Raw genomic sequence first — 21,303 nt, 5'->3', positions numbered from 1 at the left:
TGGTTAGTTCTAGGATCAAATACCTAAGCCCAGCAAAGTCAGGCATGTCTCTGTTTATTTGAACTCTATCAAATAAATGCTATTATGAATCTGAATGGTCCATTTTCTTTTCTGGATTGCACATCCATCAGCAAGTATTTATCAAGCTGGTCTTAGTGCTAGGTGGTTTGGTAAATAAAAAGATATATAAACATGTCCATTTCATCCAGAAGTTTACTCTAGATAGGCAGAAAGACAGCTCATACAGACACCAAGCAAAACCGGGCTGTGTTGCCAGTGACTAGCCATAGATGTGAACTATGTCCATACATGGAGTGCCACATGAAGGATGCCCATTATGAAGCACTATCCTTGCATCTACAGAGGGCTTCTTAGTTCTTTCCATTAAAATGCCATAGTGTAGAAAGGTTGGGGCTGGAGATATAGCTCAGTTGGTAGAGTGCTTTACGAACATGCATAAAGCCCTGAATTTTATCCCTAACCCTAACCCTAATGCAGCACCCCATAAAACTGGGCATAAAACACATGCCTGTATGTGGGAGGTGCAGGGGAGGGGATGAGAAGTACAAGGCAATCCTTGACGTTAAGTTCAAAGCCACCTTCCCTGCATGTGATTCGATCTCACACAGTCCCTAAGATGATCACTAGATAGATGGATAGATAGAGAGAAGCAATGTAGATGATGGATGAATAGATAACGGATGTACACATGGATGGAAAGAGAGATATATAGACACACAGATCAGTCATGGTCTGTTAGGGATTTAACCTGTGTATCAACTCAGCATCTCATTCTGTCCTATAGTTGTTAGATTTTAAAATGTGTTTGTGTGGTGGTTTGAATAAGAATGCCCTCTCCAAAAGGTCCATATACTGAATGCTTAGTTACCAGAGAGTGGAACTCTGATAGGATTAGAAGGATTAGGAGGTGTGGCCTTCTTGGAGGAGGTGTGTCACTTGGGGTAGGCTTTCCGGTCTTAGTCTCTCTCTCTCTTTGCCTGTGGATCAGGATGCTACTCTAGCTACCTCTCCAGCACCATGCCTGCTGCTACCATGCTCACTGCAATAATGATGATAGAGTAAGCCTCTGAAACTGTAAGCCAGCCCCAATTTAATGTTTTCTCTTAAAAGAGTTGCCTTGGTCATGGTGTGTCTTCACGGCAATAGAAGAGTGACTAAGACAATGTGTATGTGTGAACGTATGCAATATGTGTTTGTCCTCTTGACTTTCACATAACCCGTGGCACATCCATGTCAACACTTATACAAAGAGATGCCCACATACATAAACATACAAATTAGAATGGAGGGCTGTGCAGCTAGATACCTCAGTAGGTAAAAGTGTTTGTTCCTCAATCCCCAGAGCCCACAGTGGAAGAAGAGAACCAACTTCCACATGCTGTCCTCTGACCTCCACATACACATCTTACACACACACACACACACACACACACACACACACACGTCTATAATAGTAATAAAAAACAACATGAAACTGCATAAAGTGTAAAGGGAACAGCTGAATGTGTTGCATTAGCTTTTGCTTAGTAATAAGCCGCTTAGAAACTCTGGGCTTCAAACAGTGTACATTTCAAATTTTTCTCATAACCAGATAAACTGGACATCTATTCTGGTTTGAATCAATTCAGTTGAATTCTGTGGTCAGCTGGTGAACTGATCTGAGAAGGATGATGTAGAATATGTACACATCTGGCCATGGGTTTGGTGCCTCCTGGGGTACAGCTTATTCTGTTTCTCCTTTGCTGTGTAGTAATCTACCACAGGCTCTTCTAGAGTTTCTGTAGGTTTTGCAAAAGGACTGAAATGGCAAGGCCAAGGCACTCCCATTTTTCCCAAGCACTGGGTTTGCTTGTTCCACATTAGTGGAAATAGTGAAAGGGATTAAAGGAAAAACTGGGCTCGTACCTCTTGATGGGAACTAGAGGCTCATAGGGAAGACAGATACAAAGATGGGAAGAATGGTTGGCCATAGCATCAAAGGTAGCCTTGAATTAAAGATGTACAGAAGAGCCTGTGGGGTTGTGGACAAGATGGGTAAGGGGCCTGAGAAGGTAGCCTTATGGAGACAGCCTGTACGGCTGTGATAAAATATGATTGTCAGAATAAAGGGGATGAGGGGATCAGTGGATTCCCAGAAATATTAAGTAAGAAAAAGGCTGAGTATGGCAGAGCTCAACCATGTGAGGCTTTTAGGGTTACAAGGCTGGGTTTAACAGCAATGGCACTGGAGGAGGTAGATTAAAGAAAGGTAGGCACCAAGAATAAATATTTTTTTAAACAAGAAATAAGATTGTTGAGTACTGGAGAGGCACAATGTTTACCTAGCATGCACAAAGCCCTGGGTTTCTGACAGAGGTAGGGGGAATCAGGAGACAGAAGCAAGGGGACCAGAAATTGAAGATCACCCTGTGCTACATAGTGAGACGGAGGCTAGGGAGGGATCATGTCACAAAACAAAATAAAACAAAAATAGAAAGGGAAAGAGAAAGAACGGGGAAGAGAAAATGAGAGTATAAATTAAAGAGGGGCTGGGAGATAACTCAGTGGTTAAGAACACTTGAGGACCTGGGTTTGGTTCCCAGTACCAACATGGAAGCTTACTACCAGCCATAACTACAGTTCCAGGGCATCCAGCACCCTTTTCTGGCCTCCGGTGGGCAAGCACTTTATCCACTAAACCATCTCATTATGCCCAGTCCATATTCTTACTAGACGTATTTTCATTAATAAACTTCTAGCACTGGCTTCCATTATGGTAGGCAAAACACTCATATACACAAGATACAACCTTAAAACAAAACAAAACAAAACAAAACAAAACAAAACAAAACAAGTGTTTTCTGCTCTTTCAGACACCCAGAGTTCAGTTCCCAGGACCCACATCAGGCAGCTTGTAATTCCAGCTCCAGAGGGGTCTGATGCTTTTTTCTGACTTCCTCTAGCAATTGCTATACGCGATATTCACTCAACACATATTCTAGGAGCCTTAAAAACCAACGAATCCTGCATTCCCTCTTGTTTGCTTCCTCATACTCTAGGATAGCTGACAGGTGAGCTTCCAGGGATGTCTCATCACTGAAGACATCTGCCTAGCTCTAACAGCTGGGTTTTATGGAGAGGTAAAGCCATAGTGCCTGGCTTTCTATGGGTCCTCACGATTGCTTGGCAAGCACTTTACCCACTGAGCCATCTCTTCATGCCCGGTCCATATATAGTAAATTTTCATTAATAAACTTCTAGCATTGTCTACTGGGTTAAATTATGGTAAGTAAAGATAGGGGTTTTGTCCGTGATCTCTTCCCTTTCTCTTTCCAAACTACTTTTGAGGTTCTTTGAAATTAGTATTCAGTGCTTATTTGATTATGCCTACTATCCACAGCTGCACACTTGTGGTACACTGTTAATATTCCTTTTCAAGGTAGCCAAAAGCCTAAACAAATACAAAATAAGTTAAAAAACTCGACTCAGTTAATGAGGATCCTAAGATGTTAGAAGGAATTATAAAGTGGATATGAAGCACCCATTGTTGAAGTAAAAATGATAAGTGAATCACCCAACTTATGTCAAATGGCTTTCTCTGAGAAGCGGTACGATTCAGTGAGTCTTGTGAACATGCTTTAGAGATGTCCAGCATCCCACGGAAAGCTGAGGTTTGCTCTAGAATCAGAGCATGCAGAAAAGTGTGGCTGGTTTCTCACTTAAGACATCCCATTTTGTTTTGTTTGTTTTTCTGGCCTGTTTCAATATGCTTCACAATCTTTCTCTTAAAAAAAAATTAACTATTATCTGTATAAACCCAACAGCTAAGCGGTTTTTCCACTTTGTCATGCTATCATTTTCTTTAATCCCTTGGCCTTTGGCAGAGTCTAGTGGTATTTCTTGGCTCCCTCCAAGTAGGCTTCAGAGAGATGGGGGAAGGGCAGGAATCCAATCCTTTATCCTACTGGGAGCCCTCCTTTCTAGTCAGCCTCGAGGACCACGCCAGAAGGGTAGCCACGCCCCTTCCCCACAGGCACGCCCCGACAGGCCCAACAATAGAGCACGAATACGTCACGTGGGCATCTCAATGACAAAGACAACGTGGCAAAAGACAGCACCAAATATCTCCGTGCCCACTGCCTGCCACCCACCCCGTCTTGTTTCTCCCTTCTCTGACTAAACGCCTCGTTGCCGAGCTCATCTCGGGGACGGTGAACTACCGAGTCAGCCTCATACGGTCCCAGACAGCGAGCCTAGCCACGCGCACCAGGACCAAACAGCGCCGAAGAGAGTTGAACTTTTGATTGGGCGTGAGCTGTTTCAATCTTCACATCTTCTCCAATCAGAAGCCAGGTAACCCGGCCTTCCGCTCTTCATTGGTCTGTATGTGGCAGAAGGCGGAGGGAGAGATCGCCAGCCGAGGTCCCGCGAGAGCGGCGCCCAGCGCTCAGAGCGCAGGCGCACAGGAGTTGGCAGGGGCCCGGGCCGAGGGCGGGCCAGAAGACGCGTCGTTTGGCTTTGGACAGCGTCGCAGAGTCGTCTGGGTTGAACCGCTGGGCCGAAAGCTTTTGTCAGGGGCCTGGACGAGAACGAGGCCCGCGAGGTTCCCGATGGTGTCCATGACTTTCAAACGGAGCCGCAGCGACCGGTTCTACAGCACCCGGTGCTGCGGCTGTTGCCATGTCCGCACCGGGACGATCATCCTGGGGACCTGGTACATGGTAAGGGCTGGCTGGCAGGGTCGCTCCACCAGGCCAGTGCGCCTGCGCGACGAGTGGGCCGGGGGCAGGGGTCGGGGACGTGAAAGTTGTTGGGGCGCTACATTTCGGGGTGCTTTTAACTGTGAACTGAGGCCGGGGACTTTCCGAGATGGGACTCACCAGGTTTTGGGAGGGGACGGGGAATAGGATCGTTATTTCGGGTTCGGGAAGAGCGCAACCCTCATCCCACCCCACCCCCCGACCCCCCATCGAAACAATTATTGTCCTGCAGTTACGCAGCCAGTTCGGACGTCGTTTTGTCCGAATGGAAAGCGAAATCCAGTTCCGATGGCTCCCGGAGTTTGTGTTGAGGCGTTTGGTGATGTATCCAGAGAGGCCTCTCTGTCTTGAGTCTAGACGTTAGCCAGGATTTACAGTGGTCAGATTTTCCACAGTACACCCCTCTCCCTGCCTGTCAGGTGTTTTTTCATCCCAAGACCGCCTTGGTTTGGAAGAGATGTTTATTGAGAGCCTACTTACTATGTCCCTACTGACATTTTTGGGGCCCTAGGATCTGCATGATTCTGTCGCAGCAGATGGACGGGCTTGTTGGTTCCTGATTCGGTAGAAAGTCTTTTTGTGTATGTGTGTTTTTTAAAAAAAATTAGTTCCCAGTATCTGTTTATATTGAACTTGTTACGATTTCCAAAACCGTGATTTTTTTTTAAAAGGTAGTTTTACGCAATTAAACTTTGCTGAAGCTTTGAGGAACTTGTTGTATTGTGACCACTTACTTGGATGACTTTGAGATTTCGTCGTGGGGTGGGAGGTGGAGGGTGGGGATAGGGGGTAGGAAGTAGCGTTAGAGATAATGAGCGTTTCTGATACTTACATTACGAGCGAAGGAGAGGTTTTCCCCTGTCCTCACTTCCTTCTCTTATTCTTCCCCGCCCAGTATCTTGAAGTCATTAGTAACTTTGGCAGAACACCAGATGAAAATCTTCCTCAGGCAGATGGTTTCACAGCTCACCCAAGGGGACTATCAGACCTCCACAGGATTGCTGCTTTTTTCAGTCTTGTATCCTTAGTGTACATTAGAAAAGAGAACCAGGAAAGCACGAATCTGGGTTGCTTTGCTTGCACTGTAGTTACTTTCACATTTTCAGTATCAGAAAGTCACCCTACTGCTTCTGTAGAATTAATTACATTGCCGTTTCTTTAGGAAACTGCCTATTGTGAATGTTAACTGAGCTGTAGTCCTGGACCTGGACTAGTTAATGACAGTCAGCTGGGTTGTATATCTAGCTTTCTCTTATTTTCCTTTTTGCTAAGAGTATGGATTTTTAATTTCTTTGTTCTTCAGCTCTTCCATTCTCTTAAATGATTAATTCATGTCTTCCCCATCATCATTTTACTTACACCCTCCCTGCTTTCTCCCAGAAAATGACCTCTCCTTGAACTTAGCTAAGAAAATAGGATTAGAGCCTGGGATTCTTGCCTGAAAATTTCATCTTCCTGTTTCTTCCTCCATCACTCCACTTACAGACAAAGGGCTTCAAACCCTTTGAAGATGAAAAAAAAAAAAACCCACCCCTTCAGCCATTCAGATATATTGGCAGCATTTCTCTACACTCTTTGTTAGGCAGAGTTTTTGCTGCTGTGGCTTTTGTTTATAAAAATGAACAGGGGAAAAAAATGAACCGGAACTCAAAATGCAGATTGGAAAACTATAGCAAGGACTTTTTCCCTTTAAGTTTTTGTTTATTTTTATTTCAGCTGTGTGGGTGTTTTCTCTGCATGTTTGCCTGTGGTAACTTATGTGCGGTGTTTACGGAGGCCACAAGGGGCTAGATTTTCCTAGGACTGGAGTTGCGGATGGGTGTTAGCTGTGTAGGTACTGGTGATTGCACCCAGGACAGCAACCAGTTCCTAACTACTGAGTGTGCTCTCTCCCCGTATTCCCTCTCTCAAGCCCCAAAGACAGTTTTTGTTTTTTAACAAAGCAGGGATTGAGAGGTCTAAGTCTGTAGCACAACTGAAGTTCTTGGTGTGAACCCCCCATCTTGAAAAGAAGCTGTCTTTCATCAGCTTTCAGCTTAGAATATTGTGAACTGCTTCAGTTGATTTGTTTAATTCATATAAGAGATTTATTGCCCATCTTCAATGGAACATGCAAGGGGAATAGATCACCCACATTGCATGACTTTCTGTGTTCTTACTACTTGCTGCGTGATAGATCTGAGTTCTGCTTACTTTGGTCATGACATCATCCCTTCATGGTGATGGTATTACAAAGAACTTTGGAGCACAGCCAGGAAAATGGAGCTTACAGTCACAAAGAAGAAAGGTGCACAGTGATGGCAGATTCTAATCAGAGGAAAAGAACATTTGTTTTGCTTAGTATGTTATTTTTGGTGACTCTAAAAAGTGTACAAGCCTTAGTTTCTACATAGTTTGAAGACAAACTTTGTGCTTGTTGGGGTGCACTTAGGAGATGAAAACAGTACAATGTATAATGGCTCCAATAAAGAGGTCTTGTCCAAATTATGCATTCCACTGCCACAGCAGTGACAAGATGACAACAGCTAGAATGACTGACCTTTCCTCCATAGTTCCACCTTGCCATTGTTCCCGTCCTCACCACTTTGTCATGAGCACTGGTGCTTGGTTCCAGGGGGACAGTATGTCTTGGTCTGTGTGGGAGAAAATGATGAGCCAGGTTGTCTGGACCAAGGCCTGCATTTATGATTCTTTTCTGTGGTGTTTGAAACTTGGAGGCACAGCCCTTCCTCCTGCTGGACCTGGATACTGTCAGTGACTGATGATGATATCATCGATTCCTTGAATTAACATTGATATATATATATATATATATATATATCAATTTCTTTTTGTATACCATCATGTATGCCAAAGGATTAATCGAGTGGAGCCTATAATGTGAATTCTTGGGAGGTGATATCAGGAGGATATTAAGTTTAAACTCAGCCCTGGCAATAGGTCAGCCTAGGCTACATAGGATGCTAGCTCTAAAACAAAACCAAACCCTTAAGTGTTAATGGTTGCTATTGAATAATAGTTCTGTGGGACATAACACCAGAGTCAGTTATATGTGCCAGAGGTGCTAACCCTGGAGAGCTTGCATTTGGTGGTGTAAATGTGAGAGAAGTGCTTAAGTAATATGTGACTTTAGAATGAGTTCAGGCTCACTTTCTGCATTCCTCAAGTTTACTTCTGTATCGTTTGAAGCCAGATTAGTTTTTAAAAAATTCGTAGGAGATAGAAACTCAATTAGGTACTAAATGATGAATATGGGATTAAAAAGTCTGTTTCAGGAAATAGCCTTTATGATACAAATGTGTATTTTTTTGTTCTGTTCTTTGTTTTGTTTTTTTTCAAGAAAGGATTTCTCTGTGTAGCCCTGGATGTCCTGGAACTCACTCTATAGACCAGAGGTGGACTTTCTCATGGATGGTTTAGCTTTCAGTAACCTAGTGTTAGGAAGAAGTGAAGACAGATTCCTCATGCCACAGGGACCTTCACCCGTTAGTCCTGGCTCTTTAAATAGCTATAGCTGGCAGATCGTGTCTTCCCCACATTGTTTTGTAATTTCAGTACTTGCTATTTCTTCCCTCTGAAGTGCTCTTCTGCACTTTAATTCACTTAAACACTCTTTTTAAAATATACTATTACTATATGTATTCATGTATGTTGTGTGTACATGTGGAAAGGATAGAGGTCATAGGACAGCTTTGTGGAACTTCCCTTCTTCCGCCTCTGTCAGTTCTGAAGGTTGAACTCATGTCGCCAGGCCTGTGTTGCAAGTGTTTTTACCCCCTTAGCTAATTTGTGGGCTGGAGAGGTGGCTCAGTGGTTGAGTGCTGGCTGCTCTTTCAGAGGTCCTGGGTTCTATTTCCAGCAACCACATGGCTATTCACAGCCATCAATAACTTGTGTTCCCAGGGATCCAACCTGTTTTGGCCTTTGAGAGAACCAGGTATGCAAATGGTGAACACACATATATTCAGGCAAAACACTCATTCACATAAAATACATTTTAAAAAAATTGTTTAATGATTCCTCCCACAAGTCCATCTTTGGGGTAATTGATAGAAGGTTTAGGTTTAAGTGTATGTGTGTGTGTGTGTGTGCGTGCGTGTTTTCATGCATGTGTCATGCTGCGTATATGGATTAGGTAAAAAGTTCTTGCCTCTCCTGTTAAAGTTTTCTGCTAGGCTGCCTACTCCAGGGTAGCTGGCCTGTGAGCTTTAGGGTGATCCTCCATTCTGTATATCCCATCTCAGGCACAGTAGAAGTGCTAGGATTACAGACAGGTATCACTGGATAGATAGGCTTGCTTTATTTATTTTTTCTGGATGTGAGCTATCTGACTGGTCTGTATTTGGCCAGGCTGGCCTCCACTCAGAGATCTACCTCCTTCTGCCTTCTGAGTGCTGGTACTAAGTGTACCAGATGTGGACTACCACATCTAGCTCTCTATGGCTTTCATTGTGGGTTCCAGGGATGGAGTTTCCCATTCTGCAGGATAGATGTTGGCTACAAATCAATTTGAGCAATTTCTTCAGAACTCAGAGTAACTTTCCTGATCATAGGAGGAATGGGGGAAGTGATGTCAAAACCTGGAAGTGAAACTGCATTTCTCCAAATAATGGACAAAGAAGAGATTAGATTAAAAGGACAAATTTAAGCTTTCTTGAAAAAAGTGAAAGTAAAAAAATAAAGTGTTTCAGACGCAGGGACATAGCAAAATCAGTGAGGTAGTTCACAGCCCCGGGGTACCTACATCAGAAGTAGAGGGGTGGAAAATCAATGATACTTCTTAACTAGGAAAACAAGAACTAAGCCCAAACCCAGTAGGAGGAGAGAAGAGATAAAAAGGCCACAAAATAGAAAATGTTTAGTTTTTGTTTTATTAGATGCTCTTCTGCAGAGCTCACTTTGTAGCCCTCACTGGCCTCAGACTCACAGCGCTCCTCCTGTCTTGTCTTTCCAGGTACCAGGATTATAGGCATGGTTCACTTTGCCTGTGAGTGTTTGAAAAGTTTTCAAACCTTTAGCTAGGCTAAAATGGGAAAAAAAAATCAGAGTCAGAGATGAGGAAGGTAATGATACAGTTGATACTATAGTAACACAGAAGAGGTTAAGAGATTAGTACAAAGAACTGTCTATCTGTCAGTAAGTTGGAAAACTTAGGCCTGTCAAGATGAGTGATAAGGAGACTACCAGAGATGGGCCGTAAGAATACCAGAATAGAACAAGTAGTGTGATTGGATCAGGAGAAAAGACTTTCCCACAAAGAAGAGTCTGGGGTCTGATTATTTTACCAGTAGATTCTACAAAATATTCAAAATGCCACTACTATCTTTCCAAATTATTCTCCATGGAGCAAACAAACAATAATAAGAATTTTTAAAACTCTTAAACAAAATACTCTAGGCCAGTATCTCTGAGAACAGTGCAGAAATTCTTAATAAAACACTGGTAAACAGAATTCAACATCACATCATAAAGTAAATCCTCAGGACCAAGTGGGTTTCCTCCTAAGGATTCAAGGATGGTTCAACCCATGCAAATCAGTAAAAGTAGTATATACATAGAATAGAAAACCAGACTTATGGCCATTTCAGTAGCTGCAGTTACATAGTTGATACATTTTACCATCCTTTCAAATGAAAAAAGTGGGGCTGAAGAGATGACCTAGTGGTTAAGAGTTCAATTCCCAACATCCACATGGTGACTCACAACTTCCTAACTGCAGTTCAGAGATCAGACAGCGTCTAGCTTCTTCCAGGCATCAAGTATGCAAGTGGCACACTAGCAGGCATGCAGGTGAAACATCCACATACATAATAGTTGAAAATATTTATTCTTTTTTTTGTTTGTTTGTTTGTTTTCGAGACAGGGTTTCTCTGTGTAGTTCTGGGTGTCCTGGAACTCACTGTGTAGACCAGGCTGGCCACGAACTCTGAAATCCACCTGCCTCTGCCTCCCAAGTGCTGGGATTAAAGGCATGTGCCACCACCGCCTGGCTGAAAATATTTATTCTTAAAGTGGATATACAACACAGTAAAAGCCATCTAATACTGACAGCTAGCACCATACCAGATTAGCTCTTCTCTAAGATCAGAAACCAAATTAACAATGCTTTCTTGTCAACATAGTATTGAAAGTCCTAGTCAGAGCAATTTGGTAAGGGAAACAGATGGAAGAGCTTAGAGATAGGAAAGGAGGAAGTCAAGGCTCTGTATTTGCAGACGACACAATCATATATGTATGCATATATACCTGAAATCTGGGGGAAAACCCCTCAGAATTTATATATTTAAAGAATAGTAAAACAACTTCAAAAGTAGTGTGTTTATGTACCAGTAGTGGACTATCTGAAAGAGAAATTAGGAAAGCACGTGTCATAGCTAAAAAAAAGCAAAGCAAGCAAAACAAACACTCCTAAGAGTAACTTTAACCAGGAGGTGAAAGAATCTAATCTACAATATGAATAAAACATCCACGAAGGCTTTGGACAGGTTACAAATAATGAAAAGATCCTGTAGTCATGAATCAGAACTAGTATTGCTAGATGCTGTTGTACCCAAAGAGATCTGTAAGTGTAAAATAGTACCTATTATGTTGTTCCTCACGTACTAGGAGAAAGCAGTTCCTAAAAGTTGAATGGAACCACTCAAGGCTGTGCCAAAGAAGTCTTGAGGAAAAAGACCAACGCTGGAAGTATCACACTGTCCAGTTTTAAAATGTAAAGCTGTCATAACCAACATGGCCTAGTTCTGGTACAAAAATAGATACAGAGACCAATGGAAAAGAATCGAGAACCCCAAAATAAACCCAAACTCCCCACAGCCAAGTGATCAACATAAGTGCCAGAGAGACACATCTGGGCAAGCACATTCTCTTTAGTGAATACTCCTAAGAAAATGGCATGTACTACTAGACCCTGCTCTCGTTAAAAAAAAAAAAACAAAAAACCAACTTAAATATTACAAAATACTTGAGTATAAATTTGAGCCTAAACCTACTAGGAGAGAATATAGAGGAACACTGACATAAATAAATCTATGTCTTAGGGTTCCAATTGCTGTGATGAAACACCATAACTAACTAAAAGCAACTAAAAGCATTAGACCAAAGCTTGGAAGTATCACACTGTCCAGTTTCAAAATGTAAAGCTGTCAATAACCAACACAGCCTAGTCCTGGTACAAAAATAGATATGGACTTTTTGCTTACAGTTCCACATAGCAAGTCCATCATAAAGGGGAAGTCAGGGCAGGAATCTAGGCTGGAGCAGAGGTTGTGGAGAAGCTCTGCTTACTGGTTTGCTAACCCTGCTTGCTTGCGCTCTCTTGCTCTCTCACGCTCTCTCTCTCACGCTCTCTCTTTCTCTCTCTCTCTCTTGCTCTCACTCTCTCTTGCTCTTACTCTCTGTCTTTTTAAAAGGATTAATTTTATTTTTATGAGTACACTGTAGCTGTCTTCAGACACACCAGAAGAGGGCATCAGATCCCATTACAGATGGTTGTGAGCCACCATGTGGTGGCTTAGATTGCTGAACCATCTCTCCAGCCCTCAGCCAGCTTTCTTATGCCATCCGGGACCACCTGTCTGGTAGCACCATGACCAGTGAGCTGGGCCCTTCCCTCTCACACCAATTATTAATCAAGAAAATGAACTACAAAGTTGACTGCAGGAAAATCTAATTGAGGGATTTTCTCAAGTGAGAGTCGTCCTTCCCAGGTGACTAGCCTGTGCCAAATTGACCAAAGGGAAAACACACACACACACACACACACACACACACACACACACACAGAGCCAGGATAATCTGAACAAGAAATTATTTCAACACACACACACACACACACACACACACACACACACACACACACACAGGATTGCATCAAACTGAAAAGCTGCTTTATTGCCAAAGAATCAGAACAGTGAGCAGACAGCCTATAGAAACGGCAGGACTCTTTAAACTTTTATCACAAGAGATTAATATCTAAAGTATATCAAGAACCCAACAGCAAAAGCAAATAGTCAAATTTAAAGGGGGGCAGCTGAGTAGACATTTCTCGAAAGAAGATAAGCAGGACCAACACATACATGAAAAACCTCTGAGTCATAAGATAGTATCTCATCCAGTGAGTGAATGCCAGTCAGCCAGACTAAAAAATGACATGATGGAGAAAGGAAGACCTGCACTGTACGGGGCTGTAGTGGAAAAACCATATGGAGGCTCCTCAGGTTAGAACTGTCATAGAACCCAGAAGTCCTACTAGTGGTTATTTACCCACAGAAAAGGAAATCAGTGTATCAGAGATCTGCTACAGCCCATGTTTAATGCAGTACTCTTCACAGCAGATGAGGTAGGGAGTGAGCTGAGGTGTGTTGATATCAATGAATAAAGAAAACAAGGTCTATGTTCACAATGGGTACTGTTAGTGGTAATGAACCAAATTGACATTTGCAGCAACATGGATAGAACTGAAGATACAACTGAGATAATCAAGCTACAGGAAGGCAAATAAATGATTTACTTTCAGAGTACAAAGTAGCTTAATTTATGGACAAGGTAGAGGTCAACAGAGACTGTAAGGCAAGAGAAGGGGCCAGTAAGCATCAGGATAGGAGTGCAATTAGTGATTTCTTGCACAGAGGGTGATTACAGCTGTCAAAATTACATTAAAAAAATCTGAAAGTAATAAGGGTGAGTATGTTTTCATCACAAACTGAAATGTTTTAAAGTTGTGGCATGATATGTCTTGATTTGACCAGTACATGCTGAATAAGTGTACTAAAGCATAACACTATACTCCATAAAGGTGTACAAATGTTGTCATTATAGAAAAAACAAGGAGAAAGTGCTTGCCTGGGCCTGGATGTTTCCCTGGACTTGAACGTGTTCCTTTCTACCAAATAAAAGATTCTACATTGTTTTCTTCCTGCTTATTGACTCATATGATGTGTACTGAAGGCTTTTAAAGTCTGTCTCTCAAGCGATAGGTGCTTTGCCTGTGTTGACACGTGCTGTGTTCTACCTGGCATTGGTACTAGGTTTACAAGCTTTATTTTTGGCTTTCTTTCCTGAGTACAGTAGGATAAGAGTCACAAATATTTTGGAATAGTTTGTATTAGTAGAATATATTAAAGACTTTTTAAACTATAGAGTTACAGTTAGTTTTAATTTCTTGAAAAAGCCAATGAGAGTTTAGTAGTTGAACTTTATATACATGCTTAGTGGTAAGTGCTTAGGATCACAAGTACTGCTTTATCAGAACAGTTACTGTCGTTGAAAGTACTGACCCACAGAGAAATCAACTGGGAAATGTTGCTAATCATACTAGGCAAGGACGGGGAAACTTGTTGACGTTTTTATAGAAGGAAAAATGGCTTTTAAAGAGTCATATATGTGATAAAAATATTTTATACCTTTGGACTGCATATATACAACCACACACACACACACACTGTATATATTTAACCCTCCCCCCGCAAGTAGTTTTGGTACTTCAGTTCCTTCATTTGGTAGTTAGTTTTGCATATTTTTCCTAACATGAATGTTTTTCTGTGCCATGCAACTTTTTTTAACTAGGATGATAATTTGCTCAGTAAGAGTTTGCTATATGAATTCAAACTTAATTTCTCAGCACAGGATAACATGCCTAACTTGAAAATAAAATGTGGCTTGTTTCTCTACTGAATGTTTGAAGACTTGGCCTGCTGTAAGAAAATACCTTTCTTGGGCATTATCATTCATCCTTCATTTAGGGCGGATAGGAAAGAGTAGTTTCAGAGTTTGTTGATAGAAAGAACATCGGGTGTGTCAAATGTTTGGACTTCACAAGGAAGAGGGTGAAGTTTAGTTATGGAGTTAGTATTATCTTCAGACTTTACTGATTTCTATATTGAATCTTCAACTGGACTGTTGTGATACTTGCAGGCCATACCTTCTGAGAAACTTGCAAGGGACCACAACTAGAGCTCTGCAGAATGGATCTTCTTTTAAAATGGGATTCTTATCTCTGATAAGACTAGGGATTCATGGTATTATGATGAAATTTCAGCAACATGTTTTTAGGCAGTGATTCAAGAGAAGCCTTAGCTCGTGTGTGTGTGTGTGTGTGTGTGTGTGTGTGTCTTAAATACTTATTTCATGATGATTACATTTTAGAATGAAGAAACTAGTGAGAATTAATCTGTAGGTTGTCAAAATCTAGATCTAGGAAATCATGGTGGGCAAGAATGTAAAGATGTGTTTAGTTGCAGATATACTGACTGCAGTTTGCAGGTAGCTTAGCTTATTGGCTCAAGTGTAGGAAAAACAAATAGGTGTTGTATAGAGTTACTCTTGTATGATATACAAAAATGTACAAAGCCAGTACAGTTTCTTTGGAATTGGAATTGGAATTGTGAGCTAGATTGGTGAGCTTGTCCCTTACATTGAAACTTATACGAAGAGGAAATAAGCAGGTAGCGAATGAGGGTGCTTTAGAGGAGTGGAAGGCATCTGCATGTGGGAAATGAACTGACAAGTCTCTGATGGGTATGTGAGGAAATACGTACCTCTGAACACGAACAGACTATAATGAGTCCCCATTTTCACTTTCTGTGTGTTTCATTCTGGTTTATTGTCATTAGCATAGGGTTATGCATCTTTATATAATCTATGACTTTTAAATTGTCCTCACAGTGGTGATTCATGTTTTTTCTTAGTGCCTCCTATTTCATAACCTTGTTACTGCAGGTGAAATAGTATTAAATATAACACAGCATCCAGAGAGTCTATGCAGACTGTTCCCTGGTAGAAGTTAATGGAAAGATGTTTTCTTTCTCAGGTGGTCAACCTGTTGATGGCAATTTTGCTGACCGTGGAGGTGACTCATCCAAATTCCATGCCAGCTGTCAACATTCAGTATGAAGTCATTGGTAATTACTATTCATCTGAGAGAATGGCTGGTAAGTTTTTACTTTAAAAGATATCACTGCCAAATTTTTATATATAAAGTCAATTGTAGTCTACATATGAATATTAGAAGACAATTGATAAAATTGTGCTTGAGTTATTCTTCAAAAGGTTAAATACTATGCATAGTAAGTATCTTAATCTTTCAGTAGGAAGAACTTTTAAATCCTTAACAATGGAGGCACTCTGATATGATACAGTAATTAATGTTACATACTGGTTGTAGTTACAATGCTCAGTGATGTGATTATTTGTATAAATAGCTAATATCTTCATTTTTGGTGCCCTTTTGTTTCTTTTTAAGTTTTCAATTATTTGTATGTGTTGGCATATGTGCATGTGAGTGCAGGTGCCTGGAAGCCAGAGGGGTCCAGTTTTCTGCAACAGCAGTTAAGGCGATTGTGAGCAGCCTGACATGGGTTCTGGGAGCTCTGCTCTGCAAGAGCAGCAAGCAGAGCTAGCTCTCCACATCCCGGCTCCTTTTAGTTTATTAGTGTCTGTGCAGAGTCACAGGATCACCTGTAGGCTGTGAAGAGACTCACCCCGTCAAGTATGGTCTAATGCTGTTCGGGATTATCTGGGTGTGTTCTGAAGAGAATGGTGAACATTAGTTAATGCACACTGAGGAAAAGTTGAGAAGAAGAGATGTGTGTTGGGGAGAGAGGACAAACTGAAGGAAGCCATGTATTAAAGGTGTGAGGGGTGGGATTAGTGGAGAACTTTGAATTTCAGGTTTTCTATGTGTAACTCATCTGTCTTAAGCAAACAGCAACTTCTTTTTCCAGTTATGCCCTCATCTCACAAACTCAACTTGTGTGGATTCTTTCATAGTTTTTCATTGCTTCTGCATGTGTTGCAACTTGCCTGTTAGATTTTGTCTCTTTGCACTTAGACATGTAGAGGCACAAGGGAGCTGTTTTCCTGTATTTACGTGGCTCATGTTCCATCCTACACAAAGTCAATGAGTTGCTTTAACATGGAAAGGCATGTGTAAGTTTCTCAGAACTTAATGTCAGGCTTAGGTTTTTTTTCTTGGTCTTAGATCTTTTGAGGGCCAATTTTGAAAACAATTACAGATTAATTTACACAGAGACATTTTAAATTGTCATTTTGTTATGAAGAATTGAGTTTAATTAGATTTCTGTTTTTGTTTTCTTAGATAATGCCTGCGTCCTTTTTGCCATCTCTGTTCTTATGTTTATAATCAGTTCAATGCTGGTTTATGGAGCCATTTCTGTAAGTTTGCTGTCTTTTGCTCTCTCCTCGTTTGACCTTTACCAGGGGTAGTAATTGTGTATGTATACTAAGTGGTCCTTTGCTTCTGCAGTATCAAGTGGGCTGGCTGATTCCTTTCTTCTGCTACCGACTTTTTGACTTCGTTCTCAGTTGTCTGGTGGCCATCAGTTCTCTCACTTACTTGCCAAGAATCAAAGAGTATCTGGATCAATTGGTAAGTGTGTGTGCTATTTAAACATTTCCACTTAAGTAAAACATTTTCATTGAAATCCCGAGGCAACCTTGGAACTATTTTTAACTCTCTTTGCTTTGTACAGTATCTTAAAATCATTCCCATGTTAAGACCTGTAAGATAGAAATAAATGATTGTTGTACCATACCATTTGGACAGCACAGTACAAGAAGTCCATAAAGACAGTTAGTGTGGAAGAGATAGTTGAGTTAATTGTGTTTCAGTAAAATATTCCACTGTAGCTGGGATTCTTAAGGGATTGGTGTTTCATCTTTATCAGAATGGTAGCAGTGTCTGTATGCTTGCAGTACCCTAGTCCTATGTTGGTGTGCCCACTGTACCCTAGCCCTGTGTCTTTGTGCCTACACTATCCTAGTCCTACTATGCTGGAATGCCTGCTGTATTCTAGCCCTGTATAGGAAACTTTAGCTGTTTAGGAAAGCCGGCCTTTTTTTTTTTTTTTTACAGTCTCTGGTGTTTTTCCCTCTGTTTGATTGGCTTAGTCCTTTCCTTTAGAAGGTATGTCTTCTGCTTCCCAGTTTTAGGCCCTCCCTTCCCTTCTAATGCCTTTCTCCTGACTTGTCCAGAGTCAGATGAGTGCAGCCAATCCTTTCCAGCACAGTGAGTCTGTCAGCAGTAAATCATGTCCTTCTGCCTGGCTTGTAGACAGTGGCATGTGTTCTTTTTAAGAAGAGTTGAGACCAATATTTGACTCCTAGAAAAGCTACTTTTCTTCATGGAACACTAAATGGTCCTGGAAACCTGAGCAATCTCAGTTCCTCCCGACTTTCTGAACCAGGACAAGGTTGGGGTGTTAAACAAGTGATTATATCTCGTCAAAAGCACAAAGATGAAAAGCAGTGGCCAGTAAAAGGAATATTAGCTCTGTTCAGACCTTTTAGTTATCTCAGCTATTAAACAGGCAGACTGATGGGGTTAGTCCGGTGATGATAAGATTCTCGGGTGTGCTACATTCTTGTGTAGATTTGCAGTAGCCTGTCACTCTTGACTGTTGATGCCTTTGTTGTGTTCTTAAAATGTTCAGCTGTGTGGTGTAAGTGTCAGTGCTTTTGTGTTTTAACAGCCTGATTTCCCCTACAAAGATGACCTCCTGGCATTGGACTCCAGCTGCCTCCTGTTCATTGTTCTTGTGTTCTTTGTGGTATTCATCATTTTTAAGGTAAGGAGCTTGTGATTCACTCTTGGGGGGCCTGGTGAGACTGCTCAGTAAGCCTTTTTCCAGTTCTGTCTCTATATGGATCATAGTTGATGTAGGATTTGTAGTGACGGTGTCACTGCATTTCGGAGATGGGGTCCCTCCCCTCTGTCTTGTGTCCAGTGAGTACTTAGAACTTTTGTGTTTACAAAAGTGGTTCATTCATGATTTATAGGGAAATTAAAATTCCTCACATTTGCACACAGGGATTTCATCCACAGTCTGTTGGTTAGCAGACCTAAGTAAGTCTCTAGCTAGAGTCTCTGAGAAACTTGTGATGTTTAAATGAGAGTCAGTCAGGAGTGAACCTGGCTTGTACTAGGTCCCTTTTCCACAGACAGTATGTGCAGAAGAGATGGTGGTCCTCTGCTGCCAGAGCAGCCTGCTAAGCTCTGTTTCTCCTTTCAGGCTTACCTAATCAATTGTGTTTGGAACTGCTACAAATACATCAACAACAGAAATGTGCCAGAGATTGCCGTGTACCCTGCCTTTGAAGCACCTCCACAGGTTAACTACTGTTTCACTCACCAAACTTTTTCTCTGACTGATGCCTCCAGAAGTGAATGCGGGGCTTGGCTTTCTGTTCTTTCCCATAACTGTGGTTTGGAACTTGAATAGCTTGAACCCACGAATGTTTAAGATTAAGCATTTCCCACCAGGAATCTTGTGCACACAGGGCACTGCTTACCCAGCTTGACTATTAGGTTTATTTCTTAGTGGTCCCCACAAGTGTTTCTGGACAGATAGGAGCTAGGAATATCCAAAATTGACTTGTAAGAATTCTAAGGGATGTGGGCTAATGAGTGTGTGTGTGTGCGTGTGTATACACCTGCAAGATCCAAAGCCTGGGCCTTGGCGATATGATTGTGATGGCATCTGAGTGCTGAGCCCACCTCTCAGAACCCTCTTTGCTACTTTGCTGTCTTTGCAGGTTTCAGCACATATGATACACATGACCCATATTGAGCCAGCCTGTGTGTGTCACTTGGAGGACCTTAGGCTAGAGTGAACTTTATAAAGGTTTTCTATTATCCCAAAGGGCAGGATAGAAGGGTATAAAACTTCAGACACTGGCAGTTTCCTATAGAGCAGTTAGTGAGGCCTCTTCCCCCAGATCCTCAGCCCTTGAAATACAGTTGGCACTGGAACTTTATTGGTTGCCTGTTATGAGACCCTTTATATTTTTTTAAATATATCTTCCAGGTTATCTTCCAGGTTAGTTCAGAGGAAGAATTCTAATTCTGACTGTCCATATCTATCCATCACACCCATCCATTCCCATCCATCTACTCATCCTCATTTATCCATCTGTCCATCCTATCCATCCACCTGTCCGTCCACCCTTCCATCCTTCCTCCCACCCACCTAGCCATACAGTTGTGGCGATCTTGGTCTTGAGTCAGGGTGTCACTGAGTGTGGGATTCAACCTGCTTAATTGTCTCAGTAACTGTTGATCTAACTTCATTTTCCTTAGGGTTGTGTGTTCCTAGTTAGGATATAGAATCTGAAAGCTGATTACTTTAGAAAAGAATTTAAAGTGACATTGTCTGACATGATTCTTTCCTCTCTTTAGTACGTTTTGCCAACCTATGAAATGGCTGTGAAGATTCCTGAGAAAGAGCCACCACCTCCTTACCTGCCTGCCTGAGGACATTCTGCCTTGTCAATAAAGCCTATACCAGCTTCTTGTCTTGTTTATTTTACAGAAAGCTGCAATTCAGAGCTCTCAGACTTGTTTGATATAAAGTGCACTGTCTCGTCTGAGCATTTATTTTCAAACACTAAGGAGCTTTTGGACATTTATTAAAAACTTTTTGTTAACTATCACATTTTAGGAACTTTTTGAAGACAATCTAGGTTAAGCAAGAGCAAAGTGCCATTGTTAGCCTTTAACTGAAGGTAGAAGGGGAAGGGGGTCTCCATATTTTCTGTTTTAACTTTGCACTTTCTTTGTATAATGGTTTATGTTTTGGATGTTTGATGTCCTGAATAGTTTCCGGAGAGTGAATACAGTGTTTAAGATGAATGAGTTGGGTTTAAGATCTGCAGTCTCCAGCTCTATGAAACAGGAGAAATAAATACCATTTTGACTTGACTGTGGAAGATGGTGGTTGCATGCTTCTCATTTGTACGTTTCCATCTTTGTGATAAAATGCTTTAATAAAGCTCTTAAATTTTACCATTGTCCTTCTTAAATGTGCCTAATGTTTGTGCTACAACTTTTAGTGATCCTGTCCCTGACAGGAATATGTTTGGAGAAGTGTTACTGCATAGTTTGTCATTTTAAAATTTTTACCTGTTTTGTTGTTGTTTCTTTTCTAATGTGATGGAAAGTCCTTCGCTGGTTTCTGGGTAGAGGGATGATAGAGGAGTAAAAGCAAGAGAAGGAGCCAGGTAGAAGTGAGGTGGAGGAGGAGAGCGTGATTCCACTGTACAGGACCAGGAGTTTGTACAACAGCCTAGCATTTCACGGATAAGCCAGGACACTTAAAGTCCCTTAGAATCCCTCAGTAGGTTCTCAAGCGTTTGTACACGCTCACTTGTTGGGTTGTTCTTTGTGTCCTGCTGCCCCCAACCCTTTAGCCTCCAAGGATTGACTTGAGGGTGATAAAGCCAGGATTCAGTTTCAGACGCTCGGATGGCTGGTGCACTGAAGCATAGTATGATGTTGGGGAGTTTTGGAATCCTGAAATACTGCCATTTTACTAGAGTTTGAGAGGAAACACTGCAGGCAGGCTGTCAGTCTTTAGCTGCCCAGAGAAAGAAGATGGGAAAGAAGGAAAAAGTCATTGTATTTGTAAGCAGCCATGCTGTGGGCAGGTACTGGGTGAAAGTGAGCAAGCCTTGAGTATTGGGCAAAGCATGTTCAGGCTTTGATCATAAAAGGCCCTAATGCAGAAAATCCAACAATCTTGCATGG

At 41.7% G+C, this 21,303-nt stretch overlaps 1 protein-coding gene across 1 annotated transcript; it reads left to right on the top strand.

Moving 5' to 3' along the window:
* The first annotated feature begins 3,737 nt into the window (after nucleotides 1–3,737).
* Laptm4a (lysosomal protein transmembrane 4 alpha) lies at nucleotides 3,738–20,562 on the top strand. Its single transcript, XM_028772206.1, has 7 exons — nucleotides 3,738–4,721; nucleotides 15,571–15,691; nucleotides 16,858–16,934; nucleotides 17,026–17,148; nucleotides 18,251–18,346; nucleotides 18,791–18,889; nucleotides 19,957–20,562. The coding sequence occupies exons 1-7, from the start codon at nucleotides 4,386–4,388 to the stop codon at nucleotides 20,029–20,031; spliced, it is 927 nt and encodes a 308-aa protein (XP_028628039.1). The 5' UTR covers nucleotides 3,738–4,385; the 3' UTR covers nucleotides 20,032–20,562.
* Nucleotides 20,563–21,303: the final 741 nt, after the last annotated feature.

The sequence above is a fragment of the Grammomys surdaster genome, unplaced genomic scaffold, assembly GCF_004785775.1.
Source record: "Grammomys surdaster isolate TR1022 unplaced genomic scaffold, NIH_TR_1.0 212, whole genome shotgun sequence".
NCBI lineage: Eukaryota > Metazoa > Chordata > Mammalia > Rodentia > Muridae > Grammomys > Grammomys surdaster.
This window is presented reverse-complemented; position numbering and strand designations above follow the sequence as displayed.

What these genes read in the sequence shown, in the direction of transcription:
- Laptm4a (XM_028772206.1), top strand. Translation starts at nt 4,386, where the DNA reads ATGTGGCAGAAGGCGGAGGGAGAGATCGCCAGCCGAGGTCCCGCGAGA. An exon ending in TGGTTTATGGAGCCATTTCT is followed by an intron (nt 16,935 to 17,025) that starts GTAAGTTTGCTG and finishes TTGCTTCTGCAG; the next exon opens with TATCAAGTGGGCTGGCTGAT. An exon ending in CCTTTGAAGCACCTCCACAG is followed by an intron (nt 18,890 to 19,956) that starts GTTAACTACTGT and finishes TCCTCTCTTTAG; the next exon opens with TACGTTTTGCCAACCTATGA.